At 42.8% G+C, this 18,477-nt stretch overlaps 1 protein-coding gene across 4 annotated transcripts in view; it reads left to right on the forward strand.

Moving 5' to 3' along the window:
- Positions 1 to 18,477, forward strand: part of LOC143815259 (flotillin-2) — a 73,589-nt gene that overhangs the window by 47,208 nt on the left and 7,904 nt on the right. For all 4 annotated transcript variants that reach the window (XR_013223708.1, XM_077294321.1, XM_077294320.1 and 1 more), the window contains exons 4-8: positions 2,145 to 2,268; positions 3,035 to 3,153; positions 3,455 to 3,568; positions 3,667 to 3,786; positions 17,870 to 18,084. Coding sequence is in view for 3 of the 4 variants with exons in the window: in XM_077294321.1 (XP_077150436.1) it covers positions 2,145 to 2,268; positions 3,035 to 3,153; positions 3,455 to 3,568; positions 3,667 to 3,786; positions 17,870 to 18,084 (692 nt within the window). In the remaining variant the exon portion in view is untranslated. The remainder of the gene's footprint in view (positions 1 to 2,144; positions 2,269 to 3,034; positions 3,154 to 3,454; positions 3,569 to 3,666; positions 3,787 to 17,869; positions 18,085 to 18,477) is intronic.

An 18,477-nucleotide genomic window follows, 5' to 3' on the forward strand; every position in this document is an offset into this window, starting at 1 on the left:
TGTGTGTGCATTGTACACTTTATACACTTATTTTATCTACTTGCAATTTACTATGTGCATTTTTTATCTGAAGAGGTACTTAAGGGGGTTGTCTGGCAGCTCTGCATCTAGAGGAGAGCTGCAATGATTAAGCCATAGGTTTTTTCCCACAGACTGTCATTGGATAAATTATAGCAGGGAAACCGCTTCCACTGTATGAAGGAAAGGAATTGGTTACCAATCCCACTTTATGAAGCCTGACATTGTCACCGCATTATGTGACGCACTACATAAAGAGACACCAAGATGGAGAATCAACCCGAGAAAATTATGATCGGTGATAAAGGCAGATTCCATAATTTCACGCCCCACATTTCTTGACGTTGCCAAAAGACTGGTGTGAAATAAAATATTACAATAATCCTACATGTTACACATACCTGCCAGGACACATGAAAGATTCCTTTGAAATGGGCAGCCGCAACCTCATCCGTGCCGCTCACCTCTCCGGGTGGAAGAGCGCAGTGCCAGGCAACCCTCTACCCTTTTTTTTTTTTATTTTTTTATTTTTTTAATTTTGGTATTTTTGTCACAACAGCTATGTCCTTTTAAAGGGAACCTGTCAACATGAAAATGGCATGCAATCTGCGGGGCCCATGTTATACTGTAGATCTGGGGGAGCTGAGCGGATTGATATGTAGTTTTATGAGAAAAGATTCACTATAACTTGTGACTTAACGATTTAATCCTCTGGAATTTTTTGTCCAGTGGGCGGGCCTATAAGTGACTGACAGCCATCTATCTATGCACTCTCATAAATGGAAAGCTGTCAGTCACTGATGGGGCAGCCCACTGGACTGTAATATCATTGACTGACAGCTTTCCATTTAGAAGAGTGCATAGATAGATGGCTGTCAGTCACTTATAGGCCCGCCCACTGGACAAAAAAATTCCAGAAATAGCAGAGGATTAAATAAGTCACAGGTTATACTGAATCCTTTCTCACAACTATATTGGAATCTGCTCTATAACATGGGGCCTGAAGATTGGATGCATTCTCATGGTGACAGGTTTCCTTTAAATAATTGTAGCTAGTCTATAGCTGGCATACATTTAAAGAGAAGAACATTTCAAGAATAAAAGCATGCATAATATACATTTTATTACAGTAGCAACATCATTGTCCAGCAAGCCATCCTCCTGGACATTCCCAAAAGTTTCTTTGACTGGTAGTGTTGTAGAGAAGAAGCTAGTCAGGACAAGTGGTGCTTTTACATACCTTGTCCAAAGTAAAGGGCTAATTCCAGCATTGAAAGCTATGACCAATTAACAGGCTAGGGAATAACTCCCACCCTTCTGAAAATGGAACTTTGAAATTCCCCAATGGAATGGAGCATTGGCTGCGCTTGTACACCACGATAGATTGTTTATGCCACTTCCTGAGATGGCATAGGACCATGCTGAGATTTCTCCCGCAGTCCCATAGACAATGAATGGAGCAATGCTTGCGTGCGCGGGTACCACTTTAGTCCATTGGGCGATTTCAGAACCCTGCTCTTCGTTTCAGTGGGGTCTGACCGCAGGGAAACCACATTGGTCAGAAGGTTATTGCTTATCGTGTGGATTAATAATGCCTCCAAAAATTAAAATGTATGCAAAACCTCACTCTGTTGTCCTGTATAAGGAGCAATCTTGTAATATAGCCTATTTACCCAAAAATCCCTGCCATGCAACCAGTACAAGGGAACAACCCAAACCTTCAGGCAGCGATGGCCGTCTATAAACGTTCTGTGGCCACCAGATCCTGCAGATGGGCAACCTATGTGCAGAATATATGGCAACTTGACATTTTTCTGCAATGTGGAGTTGTGTTCAAGCGTTATGTATTTTCTAAAATGGGTTACGTTTTGTGTTTTTAGGCTTTTACAAAGTAGAAATCTTCAATATTTTGATTGCTGCAGAGAAGATCGATTTGTATATATTTTGTCTCTGTGTACATCGCCCCTCAGAAAGCTTCAAAAAGCATACGCTGAGCACATCTTGATGCATTCTTGTACATGTTTTATTATTTCATATCATGTTTTAGTTTGTCTAATCTTATGCTGTTTTAATTCTTATATGTATTTTTATGTAATATATATATAAATTTTATTTATTTCTTTTAGGTGAAAATCATGACTGAGCGTGAACTTCTAGCTGTGGCCAGTGAGCAGTTTCTTGGAAAAAATGTCAATGAGATTAAAAATGTTGTCCTGCAAACCTTAGAGGGCCACTTGCGATCAATTCTCGGTAAATAAATGCTTTTTTTTTTTTTTTTCTATCGTGGATTACTGTGATAAAATTACAGGGATTTGATGTGGTGGTCCTTCATCCACACCTTGATTGACCTAGCTGTGTGGCATGGCGCATTGTCCCGCTGGAAAAACCAGTCCTCAGAGTTGGGGAACATTGCCTGAGCAGAAGGAGTCAACGGTTTTTCCAGGATAACCTTGTATGCGGCTTGATTCATACGTCCTTCGCAAAGAACAACCTGCCCAATTCCAGCCTTGCTGAAGCATCCCCAGATTATCACCAATCCTCCACCAAATTTCACAGTGGGTGCAAGACATTGCGGCTTGTACGCCTCTCCAGGTCTCCGTCTAACCATTAGATGACCAGGTGATGATCTGGGGATGCTTCAGCAAGGCTGGAATTGGGCGGGTTGTTCTTTGCGAAGGACGTATGAATCAAGCTGCATAAAAGGTTATCCTGAAAAAAACAGTTGATTCCTTCGCCTCAGGCAATGTTCCCCAACTCTGAGGACTGGTTTTTCCATCAGGACAATGCGCCATGCCACACAGCTAGGTCAATCAAGGTGTGGATGAAGGACCACCACATCAAATCCCTGCCATGGCCAGCCCAATCTCCAGACCTGAACCCCATTGAAAACCTCTGAATATATATAGTATATAATATACTGTGTGTGTGTGTGTGTGTGTGTGTGTGTGTGTTCTGTTCCTTATGGCATCTCTGATATATGCTACCATCCGTCTATAATGGGCGTCTTTTCCTCCAGGTACACTAACGGTGGAGCAGATTTATCAGGACAGAGATCAATTTGCAAAGCTGGTTCGAGAAGTTGCAGCCCCTGATGTCGGCCGCATGGGTATTGAAATCCTAAGCTTTACCATCAAGGTGAGCGTCTAAGAAAACTGTTTTGTAAATGAAATTTTAATGATTTACCTAATTAGTCACCCTCTAGGCACTTTTGGTTTATTTCCCTTTTTTTTAATTGCCCATGAAAATCAGAAGTGCATTCACCTTATTTGCTTATGATTCAGTATTGCCATAAATGACACTGAAGAAGGCGCGTCGCCTGCAGAGATTCTGACCTTTTGTTATCTTTGCAATGAATGTTGTTCGTCTTGTTTTGCACTTGCATTACCATATATCTCGTAGCCCATGTAATTCCAATAATTCACGCTTTGTCCTGCAGGATGTGTATGACAAGGTTGAGTATTTAAGCTCCCTGGGTAAGACTCAGACAGCTGCTGTTCAGAGGGATGCAGACATTGGCGTTGCAGAAGCGGAGCGCGATGCAGGCATTAGGGTATGTAATCCACCAGAGGATTTTAAGTGCTTAGAATACTATATGTAGCTTTTACATCCTGCGGCATAATTTAATTTGTTGTTTCATTTCCCTGACAGGAAGCCCTGTGCAAGAAAGAGATGCTTGATGTCAAATATGTATCTGATACGAAAATGGCAGATTCCAAACGGGCTTTTGAACTACAGAAGGCGGCCTTCAGCCAGGAAGTCAACACCAAGGTAAGACTGGGAGCGTGAGCTGGTATATTCTGCTGAGAATGAGCAAAGCGAAGTGTCCTATGGAGGAGTAAACCGTTCTGGGCACGGAGCAGGATGAGACAGAAGACGCTTGGTGTTCTTACATATTGGAGACGATGGCAGGGAGTTTGCTTTAGCTCTAATAACTCAGAGGCCCCATTTACACTTGGCAATGTCATACGTGTAAAAAGCATTTATATAAGAATGTGGAGTGACACACCAGCCCTGTCATGTCAAGGTAAGGAGGCTTATTTGCTGTGCAATGCTCCTCTGGGAGATTTAATATGAAAATTGCCTCTTCAAAGAGAGAGAGGACTTGAACGCTATAGCACCACCTGTTGGAAGTAGCGAAACTTTACCTCTTAAACCTCGGTCCAGAGTCTCTCATCTAGCCAAATCCATTATCATACTTTGCACTGACAAAGGGCAGTAGCCCGAAACCCCGTGTCTGCGAATTGAGATTCTGATTTGGCTTTTATTCCAAGTCATATTGCAAGACTCGTTAACCCCTTCGCGACATGCGCCGTACTAGTACTGCGCTGCCGGCACTGCATTAGTGCCAGCCGCAGTACTAGTACGGCACCCCGATCACCGCGGTCTCACGCTGAGCGCCGCGGTGATCGGGTGCGGGTGTCAGCTGTATATGACAGCTGACACCCCGCAGCAATGCCCACGATCGGCGCTGTTGCCGATCGTGGGCATTTAACCCCTCTGATGCCGCTGTCAATAGTGACAGCGGCATAGAGGGGGATCGCGCAGGGACGGGGGCTCCCTGCGCTCTCACACCGGAGCAGCGCGATGAGATCGCGCTGCTCCGGTGACCTGGAAGGAGTCCCCGGATCCAAGATGGCCGCGGGACTCCTTCCGGGTCATGAGATGACCCTGCTTGCCGGCGTCTGCTGAGAATTCCTCATAGCAGGCGCCGGCAAGCCTCTGCAATGTGCCTGTCAGATCGGTGATCTGACAGAGTGCTGTGCACACTGTCAGATCACCGATCTGTGATGTCCCCTCCTGGGACAAAGTAAAAAAGTAAAAAAAAAAAAAAATTTCCACATGTGTAAAAAAAAAATAAATAAATAAATAAAAAATAAAATTCCTAAATAAAGAAAAAAAAAAAAAAATATTCCAATAAATACATTTCTTTATCTAAATTAAAAAAAAAATCACACAATAAAAGTACACATATTTGGTATCGCCGCGTCTGAAACGACCCCACCTATAAAACTATATCACTAGTTAACCCCTTCAGTGAACACCGTAAAAAAAAAAAAAAAAACGAGGCAAAAAACAACGCTTTATTCTCATACCGCCAAACAAAAAGTGGAATAACACGCGATCAAAAAGACGGATATAAATAACCATGGTACCGCTGAAAACGTCATCTTGTCCCGCAAAAAAAAAGCCACCATACAGCATCATCAGCAGAAAAATAAAAAAGTTATAGCTCTCAGAATAAAGCGATGCAAAAACAATTATTTTTTTATATAAAATAGTTTTTATTGTGTAAAAGCGCCAAAACATAAAAAAATTACATAAATGAGTTATCGCTGTAATTGTACTGACCCGAAGAATAAAACTGCTTTATCCTTTTTACCAAACGCGGAACGGTATAAACGCCCCCCTAAAAGAATTTCAGGAATTGCTGGTTTTTGTTCATTCCGCCCCCCAAAAATCAGAATAAAAAGCGATCAAAAAATGTCATGTACCCGAAAATGTTACCAATAAAAACGTCAACTCGTCCTGCAAAAAACAAGACCTCACATGACTCTGTGGACCAAAATATGGAAAAATTATAGCTCTCAAAATGAGGTGACGCAAAAACTATTTTTTGCAATAAAAAGCATCTTTTAGTGTGTGATGGCTGCCAACCATAAAAATCCGCCCAAAAAACGCTATAAAAGTAAATCAAATCCCCCTTCATCACCCCCTTAGTTAGGGAAAAATAATAAAATTTAAAAAAATATATTTATTTCCATTTTCCCGTTGGGCTACTTTCACACTAGCGTCGGTACGGGGCCGTCGCGCTGCGTCGGCCCGACATACCGACGCATACTGTGCAAGCGCCGCACAACGGGGGCAGCGGATGCTGTTTTTCCACGCATCTGCTGCCCCATTGTGAGGTGTGGGGAGGTGGGGGCGGAGTTCCAGCCGCGCATGCGCGGTCGGAAATGGTGGACCGTCGGCACAAAAAAAGTTACATGTAACGTTTTTTGCTGCCGGCGGTCCGCCACAACACGACGCAACTGTCGCACGACACTTGCGACGTGTGTCAATACGTCGCTAATGTTAGTCTATGGGGAAAAAACGCATCCTGCAGATGACTTTGCAGGATGCGTTTTTTCGCCAAAACGACGCATTGCGACGTATGCAAAAAAACGCTAGTGTGAAAGTAGCGCTAGGGTTAGGGCTACGGTTAGGGTTGGGGTTAGGGTTTCAGTTAGAATTGGGGAGTTTTCACTGTTTAGGCACATCAGGGGCTCTCCAAACGCGACATGGCATCCGATCTCAACGCGTTTGTTTGCGTAAAAAACGCATGCGTTTTTATAGAAAAAAAACAGAACACACACTGAAAAGTCACCCACCACCATCAAGGTGATAAAGGGATCCAAACCCTAACCCTACCCCTAAACTCACCCCTAACCGTTTAATGAACATTTTCTGACAGTCATAGTGCCACGTATTTCAGTGCCACGTATTTCAGTGCCGCGTATTTCAGTGCCGCGTATTTCAGTGCCACGATATGTCAGTGCCACGATATGTCAGTGCCACGATATGTCAGTGCCACGATATGTCAGTGCCACGTCTTTGAAATATCGTGGCACTGAAATATCGTGGCATTTACGTGAAATACGTGGCACTTATATACGTGGCACTTGTATACGTGGCACTTGTATACGTGGCCACTGAAATATCGTGGCACTTGTATACGTGGCCACTGAAATATCGTGGCACTTGTATACGTGGCCACTGAAATATCGTGGCACTTGTATACGTGGCCACTGAAATATCGTGGCACTTGTATACGTGGCCACTGAAATATCGTGGCACTTGTATACGTGGCCACTGAAATATCGTGGCACTTGTATACGTGGCCACTGAAATATCGTGGCACTTGTATACGTGGCCACTGAAATATCGTGGCACTTGTATACGTATATAAACGTATTTCAGTGCCACGTATTTCAGTGCCACGTATTTCGGGTTAGGGGTAGGGTTAGGGTTTTTTGTTTTTTTCTTGTTTTCTTGTGTTTTACTATAAAAACGCATGCGTCTAAAAAACGCATGCGTTTTACCGCGTTTACATGCGTTTTTTCACACATGCGTTTTTTTTAAAAACGCATGCAGATAAAGAACGCAAGTGTGAAACCAGCCTTACTCTTGGGAAAATAAAAACATGGGGGCTAAAATATAATTTTCGTGGAAAAAAATATATTTTTTATTTTCGCGGCTCTGCGTTATAAACTGTAGTGAAGCACTTGGGGGTTCAAAGTTCTCACAACACATCTAGATAAGTTCCGTGGGGGTCTAGTTTCCAATATGGGGTCACTTGTGGGGGGTTTCTACTGTTTAGGTACATCAGGGGCTCTGCAAATGCAACATGACACCTGCAGACCAATCCATCTAAGTCTGCATTTCAAACGGCGCTCCTTCCCTTCCGAGCTCTGCCGTGCGCACAAACAGTGGTTCCCCCCCATATATGGGGTATCAGCGTACTCAGGACAAATTGAACAACTTTTGTTGTCCAATTTCTCCTGTTACCCTTGAGAAAATAAAAACGTGGGGGCTAAAATATAATTTTCGTGGAAAAAAAATTATTTTTTATTTTCACGGCTCTGCGTTATAAACTGTAGTGAAGCACTTGGGGGTTCAAAGTTCTCACAACACATCGAGATAAGTTCCGTGGGGGGTCTAGTTTCCAATATGGGGTCACTTGTGGGGGGTTTCTACTGTTTAGGTACATCAGGGGCTCTGCAAATGCAACATGACACCTGCAGACCAATCCATCTAAGTCTGCATTTCAAACGGCGCTCCTTCCCTTCCGAGCTCTGCCGTGCGCACAAACAGTGGTTCCCCCCCATATATGGGGTATCAGCGTACTCAGGACAAATTGAACAACTTTTGTTGTCCAATTTCTCCTGTTACCCTTGAGAAAATAAAAACGTGGGGGCTAAAATATAATTTTCGTGGAAAAAAAATTATTTTTTATTTTCACGGCTCTGCGTTATAAACTGTAGTGAAGCACTTGGGGGTTCAAAGTTCTCACAACACATCTAGATAAGTTCCGTGGGGGGTCTAGTTTCCAATATGGGGTCACTTGTGGGGGGTTTCTACTGTTTAGGTACATCAGGGGCTCTGCAAATGCAACATGACACCTGCAGACCAATCCATCTAAGTCTGCATTTCAAACGGCGCTCCTTCCCTTCCGAGCTCTGCCGTGTGCCCAAACAGTGGTTCCCCTCAATGTATGGGGTATCAGCGTACTCAGGACAAATTGGACAATAACTTTTGTGGTCCAATTTCTCCTGTTACCCTTGGGGGAAAAAAATTGCGGGCTAAAACATCATTTTGTGGAAAGAAAAAATGATTTTTTAATTTTCACAGTGCTACATTCTAAACTTTAGTGAAACAACTGGGGGTTAAAAGTGCTCACCACACATCTAGATAAGTTCCTTAGGGGGTCTTCTTTCCAAAATGGTGTCACTTGTGGGGTTTCCACTGTTTAGGCACATCAGGGGCTCTCCAAACACGACATGGGTTCCGATCTCAATTCCAGCCAATTTTGCATTGAAAAGTCAAATGGCGCTCCTTCCCTTCCGAGCTCTGCCATGTGCCCAATCATTGGTTTACCCCAACATGTGGGGTATCGGCGTACTCAGGACAAATTGTACAACAACTTTTTTGGTCCAATTTCTCCTGTTACCCTTGGTAAAGTAAAACAAATTGGATCTGAAGTAAAAATTTTGTGAAAAAAAAGTTGAATGTTCAATTTTTTTTTAAACATTCCAAAAATTCCTGTGAAGCACCTGAAGGGTTAATAAACTTTTTGAATGTGGGTTTTGAGTACCTTGAGGGGTGCAGTTTTTAGAATGGTGTCACTTTTGGGCATTTTCTGTCATTTAGACCCCTCAAAGTCACTTCAAGTGTGAGGTGGTCCATAAAAAAAATGGTTTTGCAAATTTTGTTGCAAAAATGAGAAATTGCTGGTCAACTTTTAACCCTTATAACTCCCTAACAAAAAAAAATTATGTTTCCAAAATTGTGCTGATGTAAAGCAGACATGTGGGAAATGTTGTTTATTAACTATATTATGTGATATAACTCTCTAATTTAAGGGCATAAAAAAGAAAAATTTGAAAATTGCTAAATTTTCATAATTTTCGACAAATTTCTGTTTTTTTCACAAATAAATGCAAGTCATATCGAAGAAGTTTTACCACTATCATAAAGTACAATATGTCACGAGAAAACAATCTCAGAATCACCAGGATCCGTTGAAGCGTTTCAGAGTTATGACCTCATAAAGTGACAGTGGTCAGAATTGTAAAAATTGGCCGTGTCACTTAGGTGAAAACAGGCTTTGGGGTGAAGGGGTTAAAGGGTTGATTGTGACTTGTAGGATCGCTACTTCTGTGAAGGAGAAAATGGCTAATGAAATCAATTATTAAACCTTATACAAGTCAGTTTAGATATGGTGTAGCAAGATGGAGTCTATTTCCTGATCAGCAGCACACTGGAAGGAATTTTTGGACTGAATACCATATATGGAAGTGAAGTTGGAAATGAAGTTTGAATGAACCAATCATAGAGCGACACTAACTATTCAGAAGTTGTGCGACCCCCATTTCCTGCTTTGTAGTATCTTCCTTTGTTCAGAGAATAAAGCAGTTGTCTATCTGTCTCTGTGTATCTGATACATTCTTAGCCTCTAAGCTAGCACTCAGCTTATATTTGGTCAGGTACAAGCAATCATATAGATCTCACTTTAACCCCTTACTGACATCGGACGGGATAGTACGTCCGAGGTCAGATCCCCCGCTTTGATGCAGGGCTCCGGCGGTGAGCCCGCATCAAAGCCGGGACATGTCAGCTGTTTTGAACAGCTGACATGTGCCCGAAATAGCGGCGGGTGAAATCGCGATTCACCCGCCGCTATTAACTAGTTAAATGCCGCTGTCAAACGCAGACAGCGGCATTTAACCGGCGCTACCGGCCGGGCGGCCGGAAATGAGCGCATCGCCGACCCCCGTCACATGATCGGGGGTCAGCGATGCTTCTGCATTGTAACCATAGAGGTCTTTGAGACCTCTATGGTTACTGATGCCGGCCTGCTGTGAGCGCCACCCTGTGGTCGGCTCTCATAGCACACCTGCATTTCTGCTGCATAGCAGCGATCTAATGATTGCTGCTATGTAGCAGAGCCGATCGCGTTGTGCCAGCTTCTAGCCTCCTATGGAAGCTATTGAAGCATGGCAAAAGTTAAAAAACAAAGTAAAAGAAATGTGAAAAAATAAAAAAATATATAAAAGTTTAAAACACCCCCCTTTCACCCCATTCAAAATAAATCAATAAAAAAAAAATCAAACCTACACATATTTGGTATCGCCGCGTTCAGAATCGCCCGATCTATCAATAAAAAAAAAAGGATTAACCTAATCGCTAAACGGCGTAGTGTGAAAAAAAATTTGAAACGCCAGAATTACATTTTTTGGTCGCTGCGACATTGTATTAAATTGCAATAACGGGCGATCAAAAGAACGTATCTGCACCAAAATGCTATCATTAAAAACGCCAGCTCAGCACCCAAAAAATAAGCCCTCACCCGACCCCAGATCATGAAAAATGGAGACGCTACGGGTATTGGAAAATGGCGCAATTTTTTTTTTTTTTTTTTTTTTTTTTTTTTAGCAAAGTTTGGTTGTTTTTTTCACCACTTAGACAACAAACATGTCTAGGTTCTCTTTTATCTATGAACTCGTTCTGACCTGTAGAATCATAATGGCAGGTCAGTTTTAGCATTTAGTGAACCTAGCAAAAAAGCCAATCAAAAAACAAGTGTGCAATTGCACTTTTTTTGCAATTTCACTGCACTTGGAATTTTTTTCCCGTTTTCTAATACACGACATGCTAAAACCAATGATGTCGTTCAAAAGTACAACTTGTTTCGCAAAAAAATAAGCCCTCACATGGCCAAATTGACGGAAAAATAAAAAAGTTATGGCTCTGGGAAGAAGGGGAGTGAAAAACGAACACGGAAAAACGAAAAATCCCAAGGTCATGAAGGGGTTAAGGGATCACCCTCACATTTTTAGAAAGACGTGCAAAAACAGTCCTCCCGAAAAAGACACTTTAAAATTGTCTTATTGGCATGAAGTTATAGGGGGCTGGAGAATTGGAACTTCTGTAGTCATTCAGCAAGACCTACAAAAAGTGATAGTTTCATGCCGCACCCCTCCACTAGGCATTCATGGCATTACTTTTATCAAGAATGTTCCTTCAAAAGCTTAACCCCCTATAGAGTAACGGTGGTTTTTGTTTTGTAAATCAATAATCCACATTAAAAAAAGCAACTAATGTATCTGGTCAGAGAAATCTGCTTTTTCTTCTCCTCCTCGATTGATCTTTAACTTTAAATGAATGGGTAAAATCTGTATTCAGTGAAGAGAGATTTTCCCATTGCTGGGATAGGAGATGGCAGTTGGTGCTTTTAAAATTCTATGATGAGGGGGAGGAGCTAGAGGCCGTCACAGAAATTGTGCTTCAAGTTCTCCTGAAATTGTTATATTTCTCCATAGAACTTTATGAGCACGAAGTGTCCTCTCTTTTTTTTTTTTTTTTTCTCTGTAATGTGAAAATCTATACTTGCTGAAGACTGTTAATTATCTAAAATAGTAATAATTTTATTTATATAGCGTTAACATATTCCGCAGTGCTTTACATTATAGAGGGGACTTGTACATACAATAGACATTACAGCATAACAATAAACACAGTTCAAGCCAGATACCAGGAGGAATGAGGGCCCTGCTTGCAAGCTTACAATCTATGAGGAAAAGGGGAGACACGAGAGGTGGATGGTAACAATTGCTTTCGTTGTTTGGACCAGCCATAGTGTAAGGCTCGGGTGTTCATGTAAAGCTGCATGAACCAGTTATCAGCCTAAATATGTAACAGTACAGATACAGAGGGCTAATTAAAAGCATAAAGTGTATGAGAACATGATGCGAGGAACCTGATTATGGTTTGTTTCTTGAGTGGGCAACACAGGGATAGTTAGGTTAATGCGTTGAGGCGGTAGGCCAGTCTGAACAAATGCGTTTTTAGGGCACGATTAAAACTGTGGGGATTGGCGATTAATCGTATTAACCTGGGTAGTGCGTTCCAGAGAATTGGCGCAGCACGTGAAAAGTCTTGGAGACGGGAGTGGGAGGTTCTGATTATTGAGGATGCTAACCTGAGGTCATTAGCGGAGCGGAGGGCACGGGTAGGGTGGTAGACTGAGACCAGAGAGGAGATGTAGGGTGGTGCTGAGCCATGGAGTGCTTTGTGGATGAGGGTAGTAGTTTTGTACTGGATTCTGGAGTGGATGGGTAGCCAGTGTAATGACTGCACAAGGTAGAGGCATCGGTGTAGCGGTTGGTGAGGAATATGATCCTGGCAGCAGCATTCAGGACAGATTGGAGCGGGGAGAGTTTGGTAAGAGGGAGGCCGATTAGTAGAGAGTTACAATAGTCCAGACGAGAATGAATAAGTGAGACAGTAAGAGTTTTTGCATAGTCGAAAGTAAGAAAAGGGCGAATTCTAGAAATGTTTTTGAGATGCAGATAAGAGCGAGCCAGTGATCGGATGTGGGGGGTGAATGAAAGCTCGGAATCAAGGATGACCCCAAGGAAGCGGGCATGTTGCTTTGGAGTAATGGTGGAACCACACACGGAGATGGCAATGTCAGGCAAAGGTAGGTTAGTAGAGGGAGAGAACACGAGGAGTTCAGTTTTTGACAGGTTCAGTTTCAGGTAGAGGGAGGACATGATGTTAGAGACTGCGGTAAGACAATCACTGGTGTTTTCTAAAAAGGCAGGTGTGATAACAGGAGAAGAGGTGTATAATTGGGTGTCGTCAGCATAGAGATGGTACTGGAAACCAAATCTACTGATTGTTTGTCCAATAGGTGCAGTATACAAAGAGAAGAGGAGGGGGCCTAGGACTGCAAGTTTTTCATAAGTTTCTGGGTGTTAATGGCCTGGATGTCTCTAGAAGTGTGAAAAGTGGGGGCGACCTGAGTGTGATGGCAGTTCTTGATAGAGAATGTTTGCCCCCCCCCCCCGCTCAAACATATGAAATATGGCGGGGGTCTCATGTCCTCATAGACCTGGGTTGCCTCATACAGTTGTAAACAAAGGTCAGGGGAAGGTCAAATTCTGTGCTATTTTAAGGTAAAGTGGCTTAAACCGGTTTTTAGTGGTTTTTGTGCGCTCAATTTTCCGGCAATATGATTGGTTCTTATAAATCAGCAAAATACCGCCAAAATGTATAAGTCAGGTTCCTGTCAGTTCCTGTCACTCCGCTGGCGCTTGAAGAAAGAAGAGACCACCCTCCCTCCCGCTATTTTAGCATTTTGTTTTCCTGTGGTTCGGTTTTATTTGTGGGGTAAAAATCACCCTTCCTTGGGTGGATTTGGCTACTGGATGAATTTTGGTTATGGACTTTTAACTTATGAAATTTATTTATTGGTATTTATTCAAGTTGTATGTTACCCAAAATAAAACCTCACGGCCAATTTTTATTACATCAATATTTTGACAAATCTCCGGGCCCGGATGGGATACACCCCCGAGTACTGCAGGAATTAAGTACAGTCATTGATAGACCATTATTTTTAATCTTTAAAGAGTCCATAATAACAGGGTCTGTACCACAGGACTGGCGTATAGCAAATGTGGTGCCAATATTCAAAAAGGGGACAAAAACTGACCTCGGAAATTATAGGCCAGTAAGCTTAACCTTTACTGTGGGTAAAATCCTGGAGGGCATTCTAAGGGATGCTATACTGGAGTATCTGAAGAGGAATAACCTCATGACCCAGTATCAGCACGGGTTTACTAGGGACCGTTCATGTCAGACTAATTTGATCAGCTTCTATGAAGAGGTAAGTTCCGGACTGGACCAAGGGAGCCCAGTGGATGTAGTGTATATGGACTTTTCCAAAGCTTTTGATACGGTGCCACACAAAAGGTTGATACATAAAATGAGAATAATGGGTATAGGGGAAAATATGTGTAAGTGGGTTGAGAGCTGGCTCAGGGATAGGAAACAAAGGGTGGTTATTAATGGAGCTCACTCGGACTGGGTCGCGGTTAGCAGTGGGGTACCACAGGGGTCAGTATTGGGCCCTCTTCTTTTTAACATATTTATTAATGACCTTGTAGGGGGCATTCAAAGTAGAATTTCAATATTTGCAGATGACACTAAACTCTGCAGGGTAATCAATACAGTGGAGGACAATTTTATATTACTGGATGATTTATGTAAACTAGAAGCTTGGGCTGATAAATGGCAAATGAGCTTTAATGGGGATAAATGTAAGGTCATGCACTTGGGTAGAAGTAATAAGATGTATAACTATGTGCTTAATTCTAAAACTCTGGGCAAAACCGTCAATGAAAAAGACCTGGGTGTATGGGTGGATGACAAACTCATATTCAGTGGCCAGTGTCAGGCAGCTGCTATAAGGGCAAATAAAATAATGGGATGCATTAAAAGAGGCATAAATGCTCATGAGGAGAACATAATTTTACCTCTATACAAGTCACTAGTTCGACCACACTTAGAATACTGTGCACAGTTCTGGTCTCCGGTGTATAAGAAAGACATAGCTGAACTAGAGCGGGTGCAGAGAAGAGCGACCAAGGTTATTAGAGGACTGGGGGGTCTGCAATACCAAGATAGGTTATTACACTTGGGGCTGTTTAGTTTGGAAAAACGAAGACTAAGGGGTGATCTTATTTTAATGTATAAATATATGAGGGGACAGTACAAAGACCTTTCTGATGATCTTTTTAATCATAGACCTGAGACAGGGACAAGGGGGCATCCTCTACGTCTGGAGGAAAAAAGGTTTAAGCATAATAACAGACGCGGATTCTTTACTGTAAGAGCAGTGAGACTATGGAACCCTCTGCCGTATGATGTTGTAATGAGTGATTCACTGCTAAAATTTAAGAGGGGACTGGATGCCTTTCTTGAAAAGTATAATGTTACAGGGTATATACACTAGATTCCTTGATAGGGCATTGATCCAGGGAACTAGTCTGATTGCCGTATGTGGAGTCGGGAAGGAATTTTTTTCCCCAATGTGGAGCTTACTCTTTGCCACATGGGGATTTTTGCCTTCCTCTGGATCAACATGTTAGGGCATGTTAGGTTAGGCTATGGGTTGAACTAGATGGACTTAAAGTCTTCCTTCAACCTTAATAACTATGTAATATATGTGTCTTGTCATTTTATTTACTAATGGGTCTTATGGGGACATGAAAGAAGGTTGTGGTCAGAGAGCGGGAGAGGGGAGTTTGTGAAATCGTCCACTGAGCAAAGCCGGGAGACCAAGTCGAAGGAGTTTCTGTCTTCATGCTTTGGAGAGTTATTACTCTGTGAGAGGCCGAAAGAGGAGGTTAGAGATAAAAGGTGAAAAGGAGAGGGGAAAAATTTTCAATTCATGTACAAAATCTATCGGTTCTGGAGGAGAAAGAAGCCAATTTCTCTACAAAGTTTGTTTTCAAGTGTGCTGTTAACATAAAAATTAATATGACGATCACTCTTTATAAACATGTGTATAAACATATACACTGCTCAAAAAATAAAGGGAACACTAAAATGCCACATGCTAGATATCACTGAATGAAATATTCCAGTTGCAAATCTTCATTCATTGCACAGTGGAACGCATTGAGAATAATAAAACCATAAAAATGATCAATGTAAATCAAAATTGATATCCCATGGTGGTCTGGATTTGGAATGATACTAAAAAGTGGAAAATAAAATTAGAGACTGATCCAACTTCAGTGGAATTGCCTCATGACAAGGAAATGATGCTCAGTAGTGTGCGTGGCCTCCACATGCCTGTATGACCTACTTACAATGCCTGGACATAGACCTGATGAGGCGGCGGATGCTCTCTTGAGGGATCTTCTCCCAGATCTGGATTAAAGCATCAATACAATCCTGGTCATGTTGTGGTGCAACGTGGCGTTGGTGCATGGAGCGAGACATGATGTGCTCGATTGCATTCAGGTCTGGGGTACAGGCAGGCCAGTCCATAGCATCAATACCTTCATCATGCAAGAACTGATGACACACTTCAGCCACATGAGGCCTAGCATTGTCATGCATCAGAAGAATCCCAGTGCACCTGCATGTGGTCTCACAATGGATCTGAGGATCTCATCCTGGTACTTAATGGCAGTCACAGTACCTCTGCCGCCCTCCAAACAAATGCTTCCCCACACCAATGCCAAATAGGTCATGCGGGAGGATATTGCAGGCAGCAGAACGTTCTCCATGGCGTCTCCAGACTGTCACGTTTGTCACTTATGCCAAGTGTGAACCTGCTCTCTGTTCTCTTTTAATGCCAATCACCCTGACTGTGTTGAACTGTAAGCACAACACCCACTTGTGGACGTTCGGCCCTCATACCACCTTCTGGAGACTTTCTGACAGTTTGAGTAGACACATGGATGTTAGTAGCCTGCTGGAGGTCATTTTCCAGGTCTCTGGCACTCCTTGCATACAGGAGGAGGTAGCGGTCCTGCTGCTGGTTGTTGCCCTCCTACGGCCCCCTGCACATCTCCTGGTGAAGTGGCCTGTCTCCTGGTATCTGCTCCATGCTCTGGATACTGTGCTGACAGAGACAGCTACCCTTCTTGCCACCTCTCACATTGATGTGCCATCCTGGATGAGTTGCACTACCTGAGCAACTTCTGTGAGTTGTAGACCCCGCCTCATGCTAATCTACTGTACCTCTAGGGTTGAGAGCAATGACAAAATGCAAAAGTGACCAAAGCACCAGCCAAAAAGGATGAGAACAGAGAAATGGTCTGTGGTCACCCCCTGCAGAACTTCTACTTTATAGGGGTTGTTTTGCTAATTGCCTATAATATCTACCATCTACTATCTGTTCTGTTAGCACAACAGCAGGATAAATTGACTCAGAGTTGCTTCATACCTGGACAGGTTGATCTCACAGCAGTGTGACTGACTTGGAGTTACATTGTGTTGTTTAAGTGTCCCTTTATTTTTTTTGAGCAGTGTATAGTGTATTGCTATATTAGTATTCCACTGGTCTGCCATAATGTGTGAGCATTAATTCTCATAATATCACAATATATTAGGCAGCAAGTAAACAGTCATTTCTTGAGTTTGTAAAAATGGGGCAAGAATAAAGACCTGTGCAACTTTAGCAAGTGTCACAGTGTGATGGGAAAAGGACTGGGTCCAAGCACCTCTAAAATAACAGGTGAGATGTTCTTTGTATTTGGTGATTGGTACCTGAAAAAAGTGTTGGGGTGCTTTCACATTGCGTTCTGTGTCCCTGTCAAGCCATATGTCCGAAATGCCCTGCAAAATGGGGTCAGGACACGTGGCAACGGGGCCATAGACTGTAATGGTGACAGCAGATCAAAAGTGCCCTCTGCCATGCATATTTTTTGGGGTTATATGACTAGAGGCGGACATCCAGATGTAGTAGATTGCATCCTAGTATCAGGCTACTCGAGGCGTAAACTTCCCAAAATACTGACCCCATCTGTGCATGCACCGGACCCCGTTTTGCAGGGGATTTCAGATGTATGCCCTGCTGGGGACACAATGCAATGTGAAAGCACCCTTACAAAGAAGCAATCCCACATAAAAAGATGGAGACCCCACCTCTCTTAGGACCTGCTGCTAACATCTCAGTGCCTGAGTTTGGGGGCACCCGTTTTTGCACTGATCAGAGCGGGTGTAGCAGCACAGTGCAGGTACACACCATGTACATGATCCTCGCTGTAACCGTCATCTCCTTCTTATGTAGAAAGCAGAAGCTCAGCTGGCGTATGAACTTCAGGCAGCTAAAGAACAGCAGAAGATTCGACAGGAAGAAATTGAGATCGAGGTCGTGCAGAGGAAGAAACAGATTGATATTGAGGAGAAAGAAATTGTTCGTATGGACAAGGAGCTGATTGCCACAGTGAGGAGGCCCGCAGAAGCCGAGGCCTATAGGATGCAGCAGATTGCAGAAGGACAGAAGTGAGTACACACTTGGCAGATACGGTGTAACTTTCCCTGTATTCATAACATTGTCGGAATCTGAACCAGATTTATTTTGTAGGAAGAAGGACTTTAAAAAGGTTTCTGCAATAACAAACTTTTTTTCCTGGTACCGTGTGTTTACAAATGTACAAAATCACTAAACCTGCTATATTCGTCCTCCGCAGGTCTTGTGCTGCTTCTCTGCTTCTGCCTCAGGTTTTATTGAAATGGTGCATAACCAAATTGTAGCAAGCATGTAAAGAATCCAATAAAGTTATCAAAGCACTATCAATATGTGTCACTGGAATACATGCATGCAAGGACCATTTGGGGCCAGCTACAAATTGCATGTGCCAAACCAAAAAAACAAAGTAGCAGTCATAAAGTCCC

The sequence above is a fragment of the Ranitomeya variabilis genome, chromosome 3 (genome assembly GCF_051348905.1).
Source record: "Ranitomeya variabilis isolate aRanVar5 chromosome 3, aRanVar5.hap1, whole genome shotgun sequence".
In the NCBI taxonomy this organism is placed as follows: Eukaryota; Metazoa; Chordata; class Amphibia; order Anura; family Dendrobatidae; genus Ranitomeya; species Ranitomeya variabilis.